General features: G+C 43.7%; 1 protein-coding gene across 5 annotated transcripts in view; it reads right to left on the reverse strand.

The window, feature by feature from the left end:
* ERCC6L2 (ERCC excision repair 6 like 2) overlaps positions 1-19,192 on the reverse strand; it is a 108,887-nt gene that overhangs the window by 43,150 nt on the left and 46,545 nt on the right. For all 5 annotated transcript variants that reach the window (XM_090038598.1, XM_090038601.1, XM_090038599.1 and 2 more), the window contains exons 12-14: positions 18,234-18,379; positions 5,597-5,692; positions 2,798-2,897 (exon numbers count right to left, since the gene is read on the reverse strand). In XM_090038598.1, coding sequence (XP_089894724.1) covers positions 2,798-2,897; positions 5,597-5,692; positions 18,234-18,379 — 342 coding nt within the window. The remainder of the gene's footprint in view (positions 1-2,797; positions 2,898-5,596; positions 5,693-18,233; positions 18,380-19,192) is intronic.

Genomic DNA, 19,192 nt, shown 5'->3' on the forward strand with positions numbered 1-19,192 from the left:
GTTCAGTGCACATAAACCAGATTCAAAATGGCTGAAATCGATTTAAAATAAACCTGATTGAATGCAGTATCCGACTTAACTGATTTGGGTCAAACCTATTTATGAAACTTCTGTCCCAAACCCCTTCCTGGTTCAAGTGAAATTATAGCCCCCCAGGATCCCACTATGCTTTCTAGCCCTGGGCTGGGCTGGGCTGGGCTGTGCTGGTCTGTCTGCTCCAGTGAGCAGGGCTGGCCCCACCCCTCTGCTCCCTAGCTGGAGCAGTGAGGGCTGGCTGACAAAGTGGGGTGGGAGCAGGACAGGCCTGGCTGGGGATGCAGCCCAGTCTACAAAGGGAGTACTGCCTCCCCATGGCAAACCTCAGCTGGGGCCAGGGAGGTGAGCTAAACACCCCTTCCCCTGCTCAAACTTATTGCTGGCTCCAACTGTGGACTACAAATCCCAGAGGCACCTGGAAGCAGGAAGAGGAAGTGATGAGCAACCTTGCAGAGTCTTGCTAATGCAAGTCTAGACTGAAAATCACAGAGACCTCAGGGGCAGCAGGAAGAGGAAGTGAACACAGTCAGAGAGCAGTGCTCTAGCGCCCCCCGCCAGCTTCTGGCCTGAGCCACTGCAGGCCTATGGCTGTATTTCCTGAAACAAAGGTAAATGTCTGTCCACTTCTGTTTCAATTTAATCTGTGCAGTTTAGACTAACCTGCAAAGACTGAATTGATTCAGCTTCAGGCTTTTTGACTGCCTGTACTTAGCCCAGAAGTTCAGTGCAAATAAACCGCTTTCAAAATGACCAAAATCAGTTTAAGATAAGCCTGGATGGATGTAGTATTAGACGTAACTGATTTAGGTTAAATCGGTCTACTGAACTTCTATCCCAGATCTCCTCCAGATTCAAATTAACTCACAGTCCCCTAGCATCCCAGGATGCTTTGCACTTTTCCTGCAAAACCCCACTCGCAGAATGGGTAGGTTAGCCTCGGCCCAAGCTGTCTGCTCCAGCTGAGTGGGGAGGCATGTAAATGTCTGTTCACTCGCTTACAGTTCAATCTATGCAGCTTAGACTAACCTGCAAAGATCGAATTGATTCAGCCTCAGGTTCTTTGATAGTCTGTGCTTAGCCTATTAGAGTGAAGAGGAAGTTAGGGGCCTGCTTCAAAAACATGACAAGCAGCAATTACTGTAACATTTACCATGCTAGTGCTACCCTTAGACAACTCTCAATGTTAGTTCTTCACCTTTTTCTCCTTCAGAACAAGCAAGCAGATCAGGGATATCAACTCATTCAGCTCGCTGGACCACCAGTCAGATTGGGCCCAGAGAACAGCTGCATGTGTCAGATCTAGAACAGACGCCTGGTTCTGCACAGGCACCACCATGTAGTGTGCATCCAGGACTGGTCCCATGTGTGCTGTACGGTATGTACATATTGGCTCCAGTCTCACGCTCCATATGCAGCACACCTCAGCCTCAGTCCAGAGCATGTCATTTACAGAGCGTGGAGCCAGTCCAAGGCATGCGCTGCATGCAGTGCCCAGGCTGGACTGGTCCTGAGTATTGGATCTAGCATGTAGGGCCAGTCTGGGGGCCTGATCCAGACCAGTCCGAGATCCAGCATACAGAAACGGTTCGGCACAGGTACCACACTCAGTGCATACCCCAGACAAATTCTGCATGCAGCACACTGGGTCAGGGTCAGGGCCAGTGCATGCATGCTGCATGCAGCATGTGACACCAGTTCAAGATTGACAGGGAGCACCACAGGTTGGATGATAGCGTCAGCAAAAAGCACGCAGGCCAGCTTTTTGACACCCTTGATGTAGATGAACATAGAATTAACAGCAGACAAGGACACTCGTAAGGCAGGTACTGAACACTTCCCAAGTTTATTTAGCCCAGCTTCTAAAACCCTCCCTTTGGGAAAATGAAACCAGTAGCCACCACCCCCAACTCTTCAATCAGACTATATGGTGTTAAAAATCTACTGGTATCTTAGAATTTCAAAATAAAAATGTTAATTTCAGTTAATCAAACCTCCTTCTTTTTTTACCTAGCTTTCATGAGTAGTGGAATAATTAAAACAATGGTATTTGCTCGTTGCATCATTAGTCTCTGAACTAACACCCAGGGAAGCAAATAGAACAGTTCACAATGCACAGCTACTATTTCAGACCCTTTGCAAACCACATGTAGGTTGCTTCTCAAGGCTCTCTTTGAAAATTTCATGGTGAGAAAAACTGAAAAGTCTGCCCAGGCCCTCCCTGTGCTCTCTCCTCCCACCCCTTTTGGGAAATTCTAATTTCTCTTAATCACCAGACTGAATGATGTGATACTGGTTTTGCTGAAGTGGAAAGTAGTGAGGCAGCAGTCAATCTTAACTCCACAATGAATTAAGAGCCTCTTCTGAGACTGCATTCCAGTTTCCCCTTCTCATCTGAGACCTTACAGGAGCAGAAGAAAGAAGAATAGAATTTTCTTCATCTTCACAAATCACAGAGCACTGAAACATGCACCCACTCTCATAGCCTGGTACCAAGGATTATGCTGTCTCAAGCACCGAGACATTAATCCACAAGCCCCTAATTTACAATATGTCTGCTAGTCACTGCTAACAAGTTAGGATTTATTTGAAAGCTTCAAAATAAATTAGCAAAACACTTTAATTACAATTTTTTATAAAACAGAATATAACTTAAAGTACCAGTAAAACTATACTCAACTTTGCTAAAGGTTTGCTTTTATTCATCCAGGCATTTGACTATCATTATTGCTTTAAATGTATTGTGATACTGTACGAACTTTACCTGTTTGTAGACTTGGCGTAAATACATCATCTCCTCCACAGTGCCCAAGGATATTAATCTGAAAACTTTCACATCCCTGCACTGACCGATCCTATAGGCTCTGAAAAGACAGTGTCCGAGTCAATTTCAAGAACAGTATAATATTAGTCATCCAATGAGCTCTTGTAGAGATTAGTAAAATCACAATTTATAAAATGAGGAAACACTTTAAAAAAAACTTCCTCAAAATGTATGTTTAGAAATTAACCGTTTTACCATGCCAACTCTTCCTATTCGTGTTTCTCTTTCATTTTTAATTTTGTGCCTTCTGCATTAAGCCATATATAGTTGAAACAGCTTTCACATTCCTGTACATCATAGGACCAACCTCTCTCCTACCTCAAAGCCCTCTTCGAAACACATCCTCTATTTATTCTTTGAAAATTAATCTCTTTTTGCAATCTGCAATCTCATTTTGTACATGATTATTTTGTATTTACATTATATGCAAGTTAGATCATAAAACTTATGGGCAGGGACCACAGTCTCCTTAACATTATAAAGCACTGTGCAAATTACATACATTACATAAATAATGTATATGAAGTAGAAGTATTTACATCTTTGAAATTACTAATGGATTATTTTTAGAAACTGCAGAAAAGACTTAAAGAATGTCAAGAGATCACAGAGATGCAATTTTGTGAAGCAGATTTTGTGAAGGCTATTCCTGCAATAATACAGTTTTGCAATATTTTTTTTCACATGCGGATTAGGGTGTGCAGGGGAGAAGGGAAGTTTTTCTGAAGGTAAATGAAATAGAAAAAATGGTCTGTCCTCTCAGAACTTATAAAAGCATGGAGGCCATAATGAGCTAATAATAATGTGGAACGGCACATAAATGCTTCATTTTACTCAATAAAATGCGAGATGCTTCAAAACACTGAGCTGCTTTATATATCTTTTTTTAAAGCATTTTCCCAGCACAAACTGCTCAGAAAAATGTTTTAAACAGGACACCAGACACACTTAGATTATGTTCTTTGTCCAAACGCGTTTTATACTATAACTTCTAATGGTTGTTTTGATTTTATAATTTTTGGTAAGGTAGCCTAGCAGAATGGGATAACTAATAAATATTGTTTAGAGGTGCACTGCTATAATCGGTTGCATATTGGAAAATTAACATTATCGGCCAACAGTTTTGGCTTGTGTAGCCAATAATTCACTGATAAATTCCACGTGCGTGTGACAGCCAGGACTGCAGCCAGACAACTTGGAAAGCAGTGTCCTGTCGGTAAATCTGAGGGAGGGGGGAGGCAGCGTGGGGGAAGAATCGAGGCTTCCCCCCAAGGTGGGGGAGGGAGTGGGGCAAGGGCAGGTACTGCCCAGCCAGGGTGGTGAATGCAATCCTGGGGCTAGGAACAGGATGGAGCTACAGGCAGCTTGTCTGTGGAGCATGGGGGAGGGTGGGAAAGGGGGTGGTTCCCTGCCACTGCATGTACTCCCAAGGGAGGCATGGGGGGGATGTGCCCCCTGGATTTGTGTATGAGGCGCAGGCGGGCTTCCAGCTGTGGTGGCACTGGGAGGGGTGACTATGGGGAGGCTATGGGGACTTTCTGGGTAGCTTTAGGCCCCCAGGTCCTGCCCTAGTGCCACCCCTGCTGAGGGCACTCCACTCTGCTGCCTTTCTCTTGGGAGCCCATGTGGGAAAGGCAGCAGAACAATGCTCTGAGCAGAGGTGGCACTAGGGGGTGTTTGGGGGGGCTATAGCCACCCCAAAATTCCCTGTAGCCGCCTGTCCCAGTGTTGCCACTGCCCACCCCATGCATTTGAGCCTGCCCTGCCCCCATCCGCCCGAAGCCCAGCCCAGCTCCCCGCTAGGAAGAGGCTGGTGAAGCACCTGTCCCCAAACCCACAGTAGGTAGCCGGCCTTAATCTCCTGCACAATTTTTTTTTTGGGGGGGGGGGGGAAGAGGGGGAGCACATGTCCCCTCATGCCTCCTCCAGGGGTGAGTACAGTGGTGAGGATCTGCTTCTTCCTCACACCCCCCCAGATAAGCCACCCTGACTCCATCCCACTTCTGCCCCAGGGTCACATTCACAGTCCTGGCTGGGTAATGCCATAGGGGCATCGATCTTCTCCTCCTACACTCCTTCCCTCCCCCATGCCCCTTCTCCCTCACACATTTATCAGCAGGATGCTGCCCAGCTGCACTCCTATAAATCAGCTATCAGACCAGTATCAGCTGATATGGCTGGTTAACAAATCAGCTATGGGTATCAGCCAAGGAAATATTTATCAGTGCATCCCAATATTGTTTCTTGTCTAGAATACCCAAGAAAAAAAATCTCTATGTCACCCCAGCAGAAAACATAAATATTGGCCTGTCTGTTTAATAAGGACTTCTCAACACTACAAAGAGAGACTAAAAGAAACAAAAGCATTTTTCTTCAGGACTTCTTATTTTCTCAGATGATTCTTGCAGCATAATTCTTATGGCAGCATAATTTTTGCATCCTGCCATAACACACTTGTATACAAAAAATGAAACACTATTACAATCACAGCATTTTACCACATCTCTTTTTCCATTCAAAAGTAGTACATTAAAAAAATACTAAAATTCAGGGTTTAAAAAGGGAACGTCAATCCTAAAAAAATTATTTATCACAATATTTCTTAATCTACTATGAAGAACTAAAGAGCAGAGTGCACTTAAAAGCATCCTATATTTTTAGGGAAACAATGAAGAAATTGAATTCTAAGATCAAATGGAATCTAGCATTACATCCTCTTGAGTAATTTTGAAACTGTACCTGTCAATGGCTTGTAGATCATTGGCTGGGTTCCATGTTGGATCAAACAATATAACAACATTGGCTCCAACAAAATTGAGACCCAGACCTCCGGCCCTGGGAAAAAAAAAATCCTAAGTAATCCAGCAAGAAAAGGAGTGAGATAGCAACAACTTCTTTTCAATTCAAATAGAATGATTCCTAACTTTCTATTTATTTAAGCAAAATTGTTTTGCATACTTACATAAAATATGCATATTTCTGAATATGTTTCCCCATCCCAAATTAGCATGTCCCAGTTATCCACAAAGCTAAGCTGCCCAGAGTTCCACACTTCTGGAAAGGGCACCCATGCTGAACAGACCTGAGGGGAGGTTCCAGACAAACTACAACCAAAACCAAAGTCCTCCACGGTGGCTCAGGCAGAGAAAGATGTCAGGATCTCAGCAGCTGGAAAGATGGAAGAAGGCTGCACCAAGATGAAGGTCTCCTGCCATCTAGGTCTCTCCCTTGCCACGGGGCTTACATCTCTACCTTGTAAAGATCGTGTGGTCACTGTTTCCATGCACCAGCTTCCTCACAGTAAACAAAGTAATGCATAGGATTCTACCACAGGAAACAACACGCTCTCCTGTACCAACTTCCAAAAGCCCTGCAGCAATGGGTGAGTGGTGACAGATACAGAGACTACTGAATCTGGCAGTCTTGAGCCATGAACTTGCTAAATGCAGGTGGCAGCAGCCTGATGGTCATCTTGCACCTGGGTTGAGACAGGGGTGTAATTTGGCAGCTGCTGCCTGTGACTGAGCAGTCCTATTCAGGATCCCCTCTGCTCACCCCACATGGGGAAAGGGCTAGAAAAGGTGCACTAAAGCTAAACTGCCTTATCTGCTCCTGGCTGGATAATTGTGTCCAGAGGGTTCAACTCTGAGGTTGAAAACATAACATGACAATGATTTTCACAACACAGATTATTTGCAACTTGATGGATAACCAAGACAACAAACAATTAGAAAGAAGAACTGCCATCATCTCCAGGGAATTAGTGAGATACGATATCAACATTGCCAGCTCTGAGTGAGACAAGATGACTAGATGAGGGTCAGCTTCTAGAAGTAGGAAGCCCAGGACAAGAGCATCCATGGTGTCAGCTTCACTATCAAGAATCAGCTCATCAGTCAACTTACAGAGCTCCCTGTGGGTAAGGGAATGCCTTAGCCCAGTGGACTCAACCTATTTGCTTTGGTGGGCCACACTTGCATCTATCAATGTGTTACATGGGCCACACCCACACAACTTACTTTCTGTGCATTCATTCAACTGGATGTCACGTGGGCCGCAGCAGTGTGCTAATTGTGCTGCATGTGGCCCCCAGGCCGCAGGCCATAGGTTGAGAACCGCTGCCTTAGACCCTCTGTCTTAAGCTCAGCAACAACCAATACATACCATCATCAGTGCATATACCCCAATGCTTGATGCTGACTGATGTCAAAGAACAGTCCTACTCCAACCTTGACCATGTACTAACACTCCCAATTAGGACAAGATCATTCTCTTGGTGACTTCAGTGCCAGAGTTGGATGTGACCTTGAACTTTTAGAGTGGCACCATTGGGAAGGAGGTGTAGGGAAAGCCAGCTCCAATGGCATCCTCCTTCTTGAGCAAATGCACAGAACAGGTCTTGTCATCATGAATACCATCTTCAGACAGTAGACAAATACAAGACCACCAGGGACACCCTCACTCTAAGCACTGGCATCTCCTCGACTATGTTATTGTTAGAGCCTGTGAACGAATGGATGTCTGTATCACAAGCTATGTGAGGAGCTGATGACTCCTGGACAGATCACCATCTTGTCAGATCCATTATGAACATCCAGCTTGTTCTGAAACAGCAAAACAGCCAAAAGCAATGTGAAGGACTCTCAACACCAAATCTCTTCAAGTCCCAAAGGTCTGTAAGGATCTCCAACAGTCTCCATGGAAAGCTCTCTGCCCTGTCCACAAATGAAGGCAACATTGTGGAATTCTGGAAGGCTTAAAACTACCTTCCATATGGCCTGTGCTGAATCCATTGGCTATACCACCTGTTGACACCAAAACTGATTTAACGAAAGATGCCAAGATCCAAGCCTTCCTATGAGCTAGAAGAGAAGGGCTCATTCTGCTTGGCAAGATGATACCTCATCTCAGCAGAAGAAGGAGATGTATCAGGTCTCAAAGCTGAAGCTCAAAGGAGGATCCAGGAAATCAAAAAAGTAGTGGTGGCAAGATAAAGCCAAAGAGATCTAGCTCTGTGCTGACAAACATGACATGCATAACTTTTCCTAGGCAATTAAGGCCAACTATTTCCATTATCTGTCATTATCTGGCCTGCCTTCCTACAGTCCAACTTTCCTGCATTGCAGGATGGTGCAGAGATCCTCAAAGACAATAAATCTATCCAAGCTAGATGGAGAAAGCACTTTGAGGCATTCCTGAACTGTGAGTCAACTGTGATGGACACCACCACTGAATCCATCCCCCAACATCCTGAAAAGGAACTCCTTCTAACCCTTCTAGCCTTGAAGAAATCTGGTGTACCTTCAAAGAAATCAAGATCAACAAGCCTACTGGATCAGATGGCATACCCACTGAAATCTACAAGGCTGGTGGCAAGGCACTGTTACTGAGACTCCACAAATTTATTTTACACATTTGGAACAATAAAGAGATCCATGGGGACCTGAGGAATGCCAGAAGCATGACTATCTTTGAGAAAGGAGATAAGTCTGTTTGTGGGAACTATCAAGGTATCACCCTCCTTTCCACAGCAAGGAAAATTCTTGCTCACATCATCCTGAACCATCTTCTACCTCTTGCTGAGGAAGACCTTCTGGAATCTCAGTGTAGTTTCAGACCATCCCATAGGGCAACTGACATGATCTTTGTTGTCTGCCAGGTCCAAAAAAAAGTATCAGGAACAGCATCAGGACTTATATATGGCCTTCATTAATTTCATTAAGTCCTCTAATTCCATCAATCGCTAAGCCTTCTGGAAAGTACTGGCCAGATATGGATGTTCAGAAAAGTCCATTGTGGTCCTAAGGCTTCTCCCTGCACCCTTCCTGACTGACACTATGATCCCCTTCCCCTGCTTAATCTGCTGCTCTGCTTTCTGCTTCCTGCCCTGTGCTCCCTACACAATTTACTGCTGTTTTTTGCTCCCTGCATTAACTGCCCCTGCTGCCTGACCCCTCCCTAATCTGTTACATCACACATAGAGGATGCCTGTGCCACTTGAGTACTTTTGACCTTGACAAGCCAACTTCCCAGAGTTTTATAACCAGCCACTGCACCTTCAGCATAGTAAAAGTGCTACCGCTCTACTGCAGGGCTATCAAAGATATGGACTGCAGGCCAGATCTGGCCCACAGAGGCCTACCATCTGGTCTCCAGTAGACCTACAAGCAGTATAAGGGCACACTGGATGGCCCTGCATGCCACAGGGGCCCTGCTTTGGTTGCTCTGGGATCATGTTGCATGCTCTGGAGCATATCCTCTCCATGCGGGATCCAGCACACATCCAAGGAGCAGCCAGAGCAGGTACTGTAGAGCCCCAGAGTAGCCAAAGTAGGCACCACATGCAGTGCAGCCCTGGAGTGACTGCCACATGCAAAGCCTGCTCCAAGATATGCACTGGATCATGCATGGAGTGGACACATGCTGGAGCAGGCATTACAGCCCCAGAGTGGCCACTCCAGGACCATGTCACACATGGTGCTTACTCTGGCCACTCTGGGATGCACACTAGAACACCAGTATGTGGCAGGGACATACTGCAGCAGGTGCCACATGCAGTGTGGTCCTGAAGTGGCCAATCAAGGACATGCACCATATGCAGCACCTGCTTCAGAACATGTGCTGGATCAGGCATACAGGGTCAGTGGTTGGGCCCAATCCAGCCACAGGCAACTCCCACACCACTCACCTGGCCCAGAAGGCCAGGTGACTTTGACACCCCTGATCTACTGCATTCTTGTCATAATCATAGAGTGAGTGAAGATTTGGTCCTCAGCACTCACTATCTCAACATATATTCACTTAACTGCCCCTTCCCCCGTTGCTTCACTTCACTTCACTTACGACTATTTATATAGAGCAGTGGTGCTCAACCTCTAGCCTGTGGAATAATGTCATTTGGACCACGCAGCTCCCCATTGCTTCAGAAATTTGGGGTTGGGGCAATGGTGGCAGAATTAATTGATGTTCCCTGCTGTCAGATTTCAGACCTATGAAGAGTCCTGTGGGCTGAATAACATAAAACTACCCTCATATACAGGGTTGCTTCACAGTCTAGTTCCACGTATGTAGTCAGGCCACTGCGCAGTAACATCCAGGCATGCTAGACTGGACCAGTGCACAGCCACTTTCTGGTGCAGAGTGGGGCTGGCATGTAGCCACAGAGGCATAGTCAGGATCGGGCTGTTGCATGGCCAGATCCAGCACATGGGCTGGGCTGGCAAATGGAGTTGCATCCACAGACAGATCTCCCTGCACTGAGCCTACGGGGGATCCAACCTGCTGACTAACCCTGTGCCAGTCATTCAGCCCAAGGGAATGGAAGGTTGGGCACCACTGTACTGGAGTGCTAGCACTCTAGCCCTGACACAGCTAGACTGCTTTTGAAAGCTGTAATTTTATGTAAAGGGAGCTTACACCAAATATTTCCTTAATCATGTGCGATGAGTTTTAAGAGTAAATACACGACTTCTACCAAAACTGCATACAGTTTAAAAGGCATGTGAAAGCTATTCTTAGTGAATGTACAGCTATCAGAATCATTTTTGGCAATACAAAAAAGTATTAGTGTAGCAGGGCTCTTTTTGAGAAAATAATTGCAAGAGGGCTAAGTTAAGTACAGAAAGGAAATGACTAATAAGAAAAACAAACCCAACTACTTGTTCATGATGCTGTCCTTTAAATGAATATGAATGTTTGTGAGAGGATGGAGTGGCAAGGTTTGGTGTAAGGAAGTCCTATTTACTCAATTCCAAGATGAGCCCCCCTCCACAACATGGGGAGGGAAAAAAACCCTGATCTTGGAATTGAGTATGAAGTGGTAGGGTGGCAGTCCACTGCTGCAGCTCTCACTCCAGCCCCAACCCCCACCCCCACCCCCACCACCAATATCCCCCTACAACATTCTTGGCAGCCTGGGGCCCTGCCCCTTCCTCAGCTGCTTTCCCTTGCTCTGGAGCTAATAGGCTCCATCCTTATTCCAACATGTACTTGATCTTCCCCAGCCCAGCCCAGGAGTACCAGCAATATCAGGAACCTGCGGGGGGTGACAGGAGAAAGTGGGAGTGGAGAGGATGGGGGCTGTAGAGGGGGACAGGCACAGGGGCAGCAAGTGATGAAGGGGCATCAGGCAGCAGGGGACAAGATGTCAGAGGTTAAATCTGCTTGACACCACCCCACCTCCCTACTGTCCTGTCCATCCGCCATTGCTTTCCCCACTGCACCAGCTGGGGAAGAATTAAATTGAAGATGACCCCCTACTAATTAGATTCTATACATGGAAAATTATACATTAAACATTTTTCATGTATAGCATCTATTATTAGGGGATCGTCTAAAATTCATGGTCATCTTGGATTTGGGTAAATATGTACTTTTATAAACGGGACTTGGGGGAGTGGGAAATGAATTAACGGCACCTTCCAGAAAACATTTACGTGGCTCCAAAATGCTGTTTAGGCAAGACAGACCTCAATCTGGCAAAAACTTTAAGCATACAGTAGACTCCCGATTTACGCAAGTATTGCATTCCAGGGGAATTTCGTGTACGTTGAATTCATGCAAGTCAGGACAACTTTCCCCATAGGAAATAATAGAATAGTGAGGGCTTGCATACCCCAGACATACTGTAGTCACAGTTTTTTCCCCCCTTTTATTGGCGGAATCTTCTTTAGGAGGCATGTCTAGCATCTCACCTATGCTCCTTGAGGTGCTGCTACCACAATGGCAGCACAGCTCCACTTGATTCCCCCTGCAAATCTTGTGAGGCGTTTATGTATATATGCGAATCTTGCGAGCGTTTGCATATGTACGTGAATGGCGCACCTCAAGGGGCATTTTCCAGTCTGGACCCTAATAAAAAAAATCGTGTAAACACGCTTAAGTCGGAATTGCGTGAATCAGGGGTCTGCTGTATGCTTAACTTGAAACAATGAAGTCAGCAAAATTACTCCATTGCTTAAAATCCGGTATGTGCTTAAATTTACTTTACTGGACTATAGCCAAATTGAGAACAAACAAACATTGCTAAGTTGCAGGAATTGCAATTCCTGGAAATCTTTTTGGCACAGGTTTAGCCACAATCCTCCAAATACCTCCACAAAACGACGAAAGTTTCTGGGTAAGCGTCTGCAAGCAAATTACTATTATTCAGCGTACATTAAAATAACACTTGAGAGATTGTTGTAGGTGGGCTTTGACTTTAAACATAACATTTTCTCACTGAGATATCCCAAAGCTGGAGAAGTTTATTCAGTTTATTTAAAAAGCTGCATCTCTTGAATGGTTTACTTTGGATTCTCTTAAGCTAGTTTAAACATGGTGAGAAAAGGTAGAATTACAGGGAAGTGAATGAATGGAGAGGGGGGAAAAAAGGGCATGGCAGGGCCCCACCACCTTCTGGTCTTCATGGAATCCTTCTCAGTGTAAATAAAGTTGTGGCCTTTTCCTTCCAGCTGTGGTGTGGTGTTGGGTTAATTAAATCTGGAAAGGGAAAGGATGTGAGAACCTGCCAATGTTAACGGAGGTTTCTGGAGGATGAGCATTGTGGAAGTTTGAAATATTGAATAAAAATCTTTTTTTTTTTTTTTTTTTAGAATATTCTACTGTATTTTGGAATTTTGGTACATTTCTTATTAGAGAGGATGGAATTCAGTTTTCGCTCTTTACCAAACCCTACAGTCAGACCAAAACATAATTCAACATTTTTCCACGTGGTTTCTGAGAAAAAAATCCAAATATTTGAACTTGAAATACACCTCAGATTTAGTTAGTAAAAATAACACTGATTGAATAGGAGAATAAACCAAACATGATACTTGCATTGAAAAAGTAAAACTCTATAAAGCATTATAAAATTATTGGGTATGCTACCATATTTCAGGTGTACTGAGGTAAAAAAACAAGGCCCTTAATGGCTCCTCTGTAAAAGAGGTGAACTGTGAAATCAGTTTATGTAATGCCAACTAAAATGTTATTTTATATTAATTACTGTGTTATTTTAAGCAGTTAACATGCAAGTCCTACTAAACTGGTAGAGAATGAGTATGCTTCTAATGTCTTAGTCCTACATTCTCTGCTATTAAAGGATTTTACAACTTTTTATTTTATTTTATTTTTTAAAATCAACCAATATTTTCAGGAGCTCATGGAAATAAAGGGCTGCACACTGGATCAGACCAATACTTTTGTGATGTGCCTGACCGCTTAATACCATGATCTTTAGAATCATAATGTGTCTGTAAGGAAGTTTCTATGCACAGATGGCTGTGGCGATCCTAAGTTACACAAGATCTTGCAGAATTTCAAAGTAACAGAGCAGGTTCAAGGGAAGTGCATGCATCAGTGCTGTCCAACTGGCAGCCTGCAGGCCACAAGTCAGCTCAGGAAGTTAATCTGCAGTCCATCCTGTCACCACTCCTCCACCTCTGCAGTAGCTTCTACTGTTGTCTCCAGGCTCCCACTCCCTCCTCCTGTTTTAACTACATGTCCCCACCCCTGGAGGCAGGGTAGGGTGGGGCAGCACTGTGTGCAGGGCTGAGGGAGTCTGTGGCCAAAGAACCCCATGCAGTGTACCAGCATGGTATAGCAGGAGAGCAGGCATACCCATCGCACAGTGCAGGGGGAGAACAAAGGCAGGGTGCGCAGAGTGCAAGGATGCTGGCACAATGCAGCATGTGGTGGGGGAACTTGCTGTGTGGCTTGATGGACATATGGCATGGCATGGGTTCATGGAGATAGTAGGGAGATACTTGGTAGCATGCATCGTGTGGCATGGCACATATGTGGTAGTGTGTCGCTGGGGGATTTAGCCCCTGGCCACTCAGAAGTTGGAAAGCCCTGGCATGTACAATTACAGCACATATTCTATAGGCCAAATTGATTTGAGCAAATCCCATTACTTTAAGGGCAAAACATCAGTATTTTCTTTCTTTCTTCCCTATCAGTTTCCCTTAGATTTTTATGGTAATATCTTTTACTGAATGAATGAGAAAGAACCGTACCAATGGAGTTACAAACTCTGAATGCTTTACCATCTGAATCTGTAATTCCAGCAAATCACAGCTTTGCTCTTCATAAGATTGATAAGTTGCCATAGTTTTAAGTTTTCTAAGCATGGCAAACCATGTCTATAGCATTAAAAGTTCTTCCAGCACTGTCAGCACAGTTTTACTGTGCCATAAAACAGATATTTGACATAAGGTTGAGATGTTCCAACAGACAGGTTACAGCTATTATGAGTATGTCTACAAGGCACAATACAGTCAAGGTATCAGCTCAAGTACCAGAAGTAATATAATCACACTGGGTGCAAACACATCTACTAACTTTCTGACAGTTAAGCCAACTTAATTTTTTTAAGTCGACTTAACTGTCAGAAGGTGCACACATACGCAGAGTCAACTTAAATGCAGCACAAGATAATACACTTCCAAGGTATATTATCATGGGTCGCATTAGTCTATGACAGGGGTAGGCAATTATTTCAGCTGGAGGGGCGCTTAATGAGTTTTGGTGAGCTGTTGAGGGCCGCAAGAGTAGCCCTGCCCCTTGACAGGTGCTCCACTCCCTGGTTGCCATCTTGGGATCCAAAGTCCCGCCCCTAACCCCTGACCTTGCCACCTGCAGTCCCTCCCCTTGCTCCAGAAGTACACCTTTGGGGGAGTTGCCATCTTGAAACTGGAAAAAAAAAAAAAATCATATACAAAAAAGTCAAACTTGGGCTATAATTTATTTAATTTTATTTTTAGAAATATTTTTGTCCTGATTTATGTGCGTTTGCATACTGTATCTAGAGCTGATTGCATAATAGTTCAAAATACAGTCTTGTATATTGTGTGTGTTGGGTATGGCTACGGTGGGGGCGGTGGGTGTGAAAGGGTGAGGGTTATATGGTTGGGGTGGTGGGGTGGGAGGGTGTGTGTGTACGTGGAGGGGGGGAATCCTCAGCGTCCCTGGAGTGAGCAAGTCCCTAAAGCTGCAAGTGATGGCAGGGGGCAGAGCCAGCTCCACCTGGCCCCATAACACCCAGCTCCTGCCCAAGTCCCTGGTTGCACATGTTGGCAACTTGTGGGGCCAGCCCCACAGCACTTCTGCCCAAGTCCCTGGCCGGGTGTGGTGGCAGTGTGCAGGGCCAGAGCACAGCTCCTGCACTCCCACTTCAGTCCCCGGCTGCAAATGGTGGCAGTGTGCGAGGCCTGCCCCACCAGGTCCCATAGTTCACAGCTCCTATGCTGCTGCAGTGTGCAGGGCCAGCCCAGCCTGGCCCCATAGTGCAACAGCTCCCCACACTCCTGCCACCTTTCTGCCAGCAGGAGCCCCTGTCCCAGCCCAGTGTGGCTTTTACCTGCATTTCTAGGTGTGCAGGCAGAGAGGGCTGGATAAAGCCACAGGGTCACAAGCAAAAGCCCCTGCCAGGCAGTGGCTTCTTGTCTCTAGCACCCCCTACCTCGGGCTGGGGCAGATCAGGGCATGATAGGGTAGGAGGGTGGCTGCTTAGCAACCAGAGCCACAGCCCAAGGTCAGGGCTTACAGAGGGGCCCTGCAGGCTGGATAAAATTGCCTGGCAGGCTGGGTTTGGCCCGCAGGTTGCATTTTGCCCAACCCTGGTCTAAGACTTAAAATGCATGCTGATGGCTGTCATGTGGCTTAACTTGAAGCAACTTACATAAGTCAATTTAGTTAAGTTGCCTTATTTTAAATCAACTTAGACATGTGTACACACTCATTGTTGCAGCATTCTGCACAAGCTAAAAATCAGCCTCACTGAAAAAGCAGGGAGACATCAAATTGATCAGCACACTGTCCTACCATCGCTGTCCTACTTTTGGTTTCTGAGCTAGTTAAGGTATCTCTCCAGAGCAGCATGTTCTGCCATATAGGCCTATCCTTTTTGTGACTTCAGCCACACAAACGTCTTCAGCCACATATACTGTGAAAGCCTTCATTTACAGAAAGTGGATTCAGTAAATTTACAGTTTCCAGGGATCATCCCTGACAGTCTTGTGAAAGTCACGTTATCAACATGATTGTGTTCTAAAATAAATGTAAAAAGTTATAAGATCAGGTAGTTCTTAGTTTCCATATACAATTCTATTAGATGAAAAACTTATTTAAAAATTCCCATTTTTTTCAAAAAAAATCTTATAGACATTATGTTTCTAAAAATATTCATCTAAAGACAACGCAGAAAAAAATTCAAAACAGAAAGAACCTATTTCCCCACAACATAAGAGAAGCTTACAAGTCTAATAACAAATTATTATTGTTTGCTTTTAATTCCTTAATTTTACAGGCTGTTACTTCTTGTTTAAAGTTGTACATAGACTGTCACAGTGGAATAAAATAACCAAATCAAAATTGCTCTACCAAGAGGCCATCCACTGCTAAATGCGTTTTTGCAGCCAAAGGAAAGTACGAGCAGATTTAATGGAAATTAATGTTTCACTCCTTGAATGGTGGGACTTTGAAGAGACATGCAAGTTGACTGTATAGAGCAATACGCTAAACAAACAAACAAACAAAAAATCGGCAAGAAACTATGAACAGAAGAATACTGACCCAATTCTGTCAACTTACTATGTGCTTGGAAATAAAGAAAGTACTGAAAAGTTTCATCAGACAGATGACTGCACAAAGGATTTTGGTGTAATGTGCCCGGAGTCTGATTTAGAATCTCTTGAAGAATAGGACTGAAAGACAGCACCTTTACATTTCCAAAAGATTACAAAAGACTATTTTAGCTTCCTCTATTGCTTTGTTTCTGTTTGCTTGACATATTCATTTTTATACGGTAGGTACATTTTTAAATACTGTAGAATGCTGTATTTGTTTCTTAGGCACATATATTAGTCTGCTTACTATTGCATTGTATATGTTGGGGTTTTTTAACCAGTGAAATAAGAAACCGTAAATATACCCGAACCTAAAGAGACTCAGTGATTGAAGGGGTTGGACTAAAGCAATACTGTTAGGCACTGCCTGCTCACCACTGGCCCTTTTGAGAACCTTAAGAGAGAGGCAACTGTTGATAAAAAATTCATGTAAATCCTGTCTTATGAAATATATTCTATTTCTGCTTAAGAAGCAATGAGGATGAAGTAAAACTTAAAAGTATACAAGACAAATATGCCTGATAAAATATTATAAATAGAAAGCCTTTTGTAACAGTGCAGACACTAACTCTTAGGTTAACTACTGTAGCAGTTTGTTGCCATATTTATTTTCTGTTTATCTACAAGGGCCAAAACCTGCTAATCTTTCTTTTAAGAAGTCTCACCAAAGCTGGCAGCCAGATTCTTCAATTCCTGTTGGTTATACTCAGCAAGCGTGTCACTAGCTATTGGATTCTCTCTACTCATATCCCAGTCCAGATGCACTTCAGAGCAGCATGAAGGCAGTTCAAATACATGCTAGCCGGCAACAGTCTCCAAGGAACTGGCTGACCAGAGCTGTCTGACAAAGAGAACTTATGATGGCATGGGGTCTTCCCCTTCTTGCTCCCAACACTCATGCTGTGTCAGAAAGTGAGGAAAAGATAATATTGGCAACAGTTATACTGGCTGCGTACTATATGGAGTCTTGTCCCAGCCAAAGAGATAGGGTTAGTCTCTGCTCCTCTTCCATCACTGCCTGGCAGCAGTAGCTAGCCAAGGTAAGAGATAAAGGTTGTGTAACTAAGACAGAAAGCCAAGAATGGTTAGTTTACTATTTTCATTATTTTTGGCTCAGTACCTACATCACACTGACCTATTCCAATGAGCTCACTATTGACCATAAATTAAATGTGTCAACCTTTCTGGTATACAACTTAATGAAAAAAAGGTTTGTAAGACAGCTATAACTTGTTAGAGGTAAGTACTTTAAAGGGGTCATATTTCAATGAAGTTGGCTTATAAATTGCACAGATATAAAAGGTGGATTTTTTTTTCCCTATAGTAAACGTATATTCAACAAGCTACACCCAAAAAAATTCCCATACAATTGCAGGTTTCGCACAAACAATTATTTCTGAAAGTTTGCCTTTGGGTCTATAGCAGAACAGAAAAATAATTTAGTGTGCCACTAGATTACATCAGCAACTGTTTATCAATTTTCACTGTTTTGGCTAGATCGGGATTTAAAATTAACACTCACCAGTTTCAGATCTCAGTGATCCTATAGAAGAAAAGAGTGGAGTACTGTGTATAAAAAAAAGCACTACAAGAGTAAGAGCCCTAAACTTAGCTGTATATAGCTGATGACTAATGTAAAAGCTGACTGTAATGCCATCACTCCTCTAAAAAAGAAAAAAGAAAAAAGAAACAAGAAAAGCAAAACTTTACTTTTTTTCTAAATATCTAGTAAGGCCAGACACAAAATAAAGATGAAATTTTCTTACATTGTAGAGACAAGGCAAATATTAATATCTTGCATGCTGTTGAACTCTCTTACTATCTTAACCCGGTCCTCCGATTTTGTATTTCCATCAAGTCTTCGGTAATCTAGCCCCGATGCCATACAGTATCGCTCCAGCACATCTAGCAACTGATAAAGAGATGGGAAAATCAGACTATTATTAGTACCTTCTAAAGTAAATATAAAAAACAACTCTAAGAATCAGATTTCCTGAATATAACTTAAAGTAATCCATCGACCAATAATTATGAGAATGAGCATTTGTTCTACCTTTCTTCTGTATTGTCAGAGGAATTGTGTTATATTGGTCCATATAAATGTGACTTCTCTAGGTTTTACTTAAAGCAACAAAACCATTAAAGATCTTGAACTGTCATTTACATTATTTTTTTAAAATAGAGACATTTTATCGAGGTAAACTAAACATTTAGTTAGATAATCCTGCATTCTGATAGTTTGCATCATTTTACAAAGCACATCACTCCCAAGAATATGGCATATGGGGCTTATCTTTGTGTGTTGCCCCTAACATGACTCCTATAAGTACACACACATACATACCCCTCCTTCCCAATCCCACCCCGAAGCTTCCCCTCCTCTTCTCTCCCTTAGCACAAATTAAACAATGCTTTCTACTCAAGCTACTTGGCACATCAGGGGCCATGGGTTGAAGCTCTAACGCCACTGATTTTCAGACTAGTGAAGTGGAAGTCACTCAACTACTCTGCGCTAATACAAACACCCTACTTCAATGTCATTTTGCAGTGCACTGGTTCTTACTCATACTATGCTAACTGACATGGTGTTAACTCAACCATAGATAGTCCAACAGGGTAATGTAGTGAAAAAAGTCCCAAGGAACAAAGAACACTACAATTGTTTTGTCCTTTCCACCAGCCTTGAGATAACATAAGGTTACAACATGTTTTCTTTACTGCTGCA

This window comes from Crocodylus siamensis, chromosome 3 (genome assembly GCF_052110815.1).
Source record: "Crocodylus siamensis isolate JL-2025a chromosome 3, ASM5211081v1, whole genome shotgun sequence".
NCBI lineage: Eukaryota > Metazoa > Chordata > Crocodylia > Crocodylidae > Crocodylus > Crocodylus siamensis.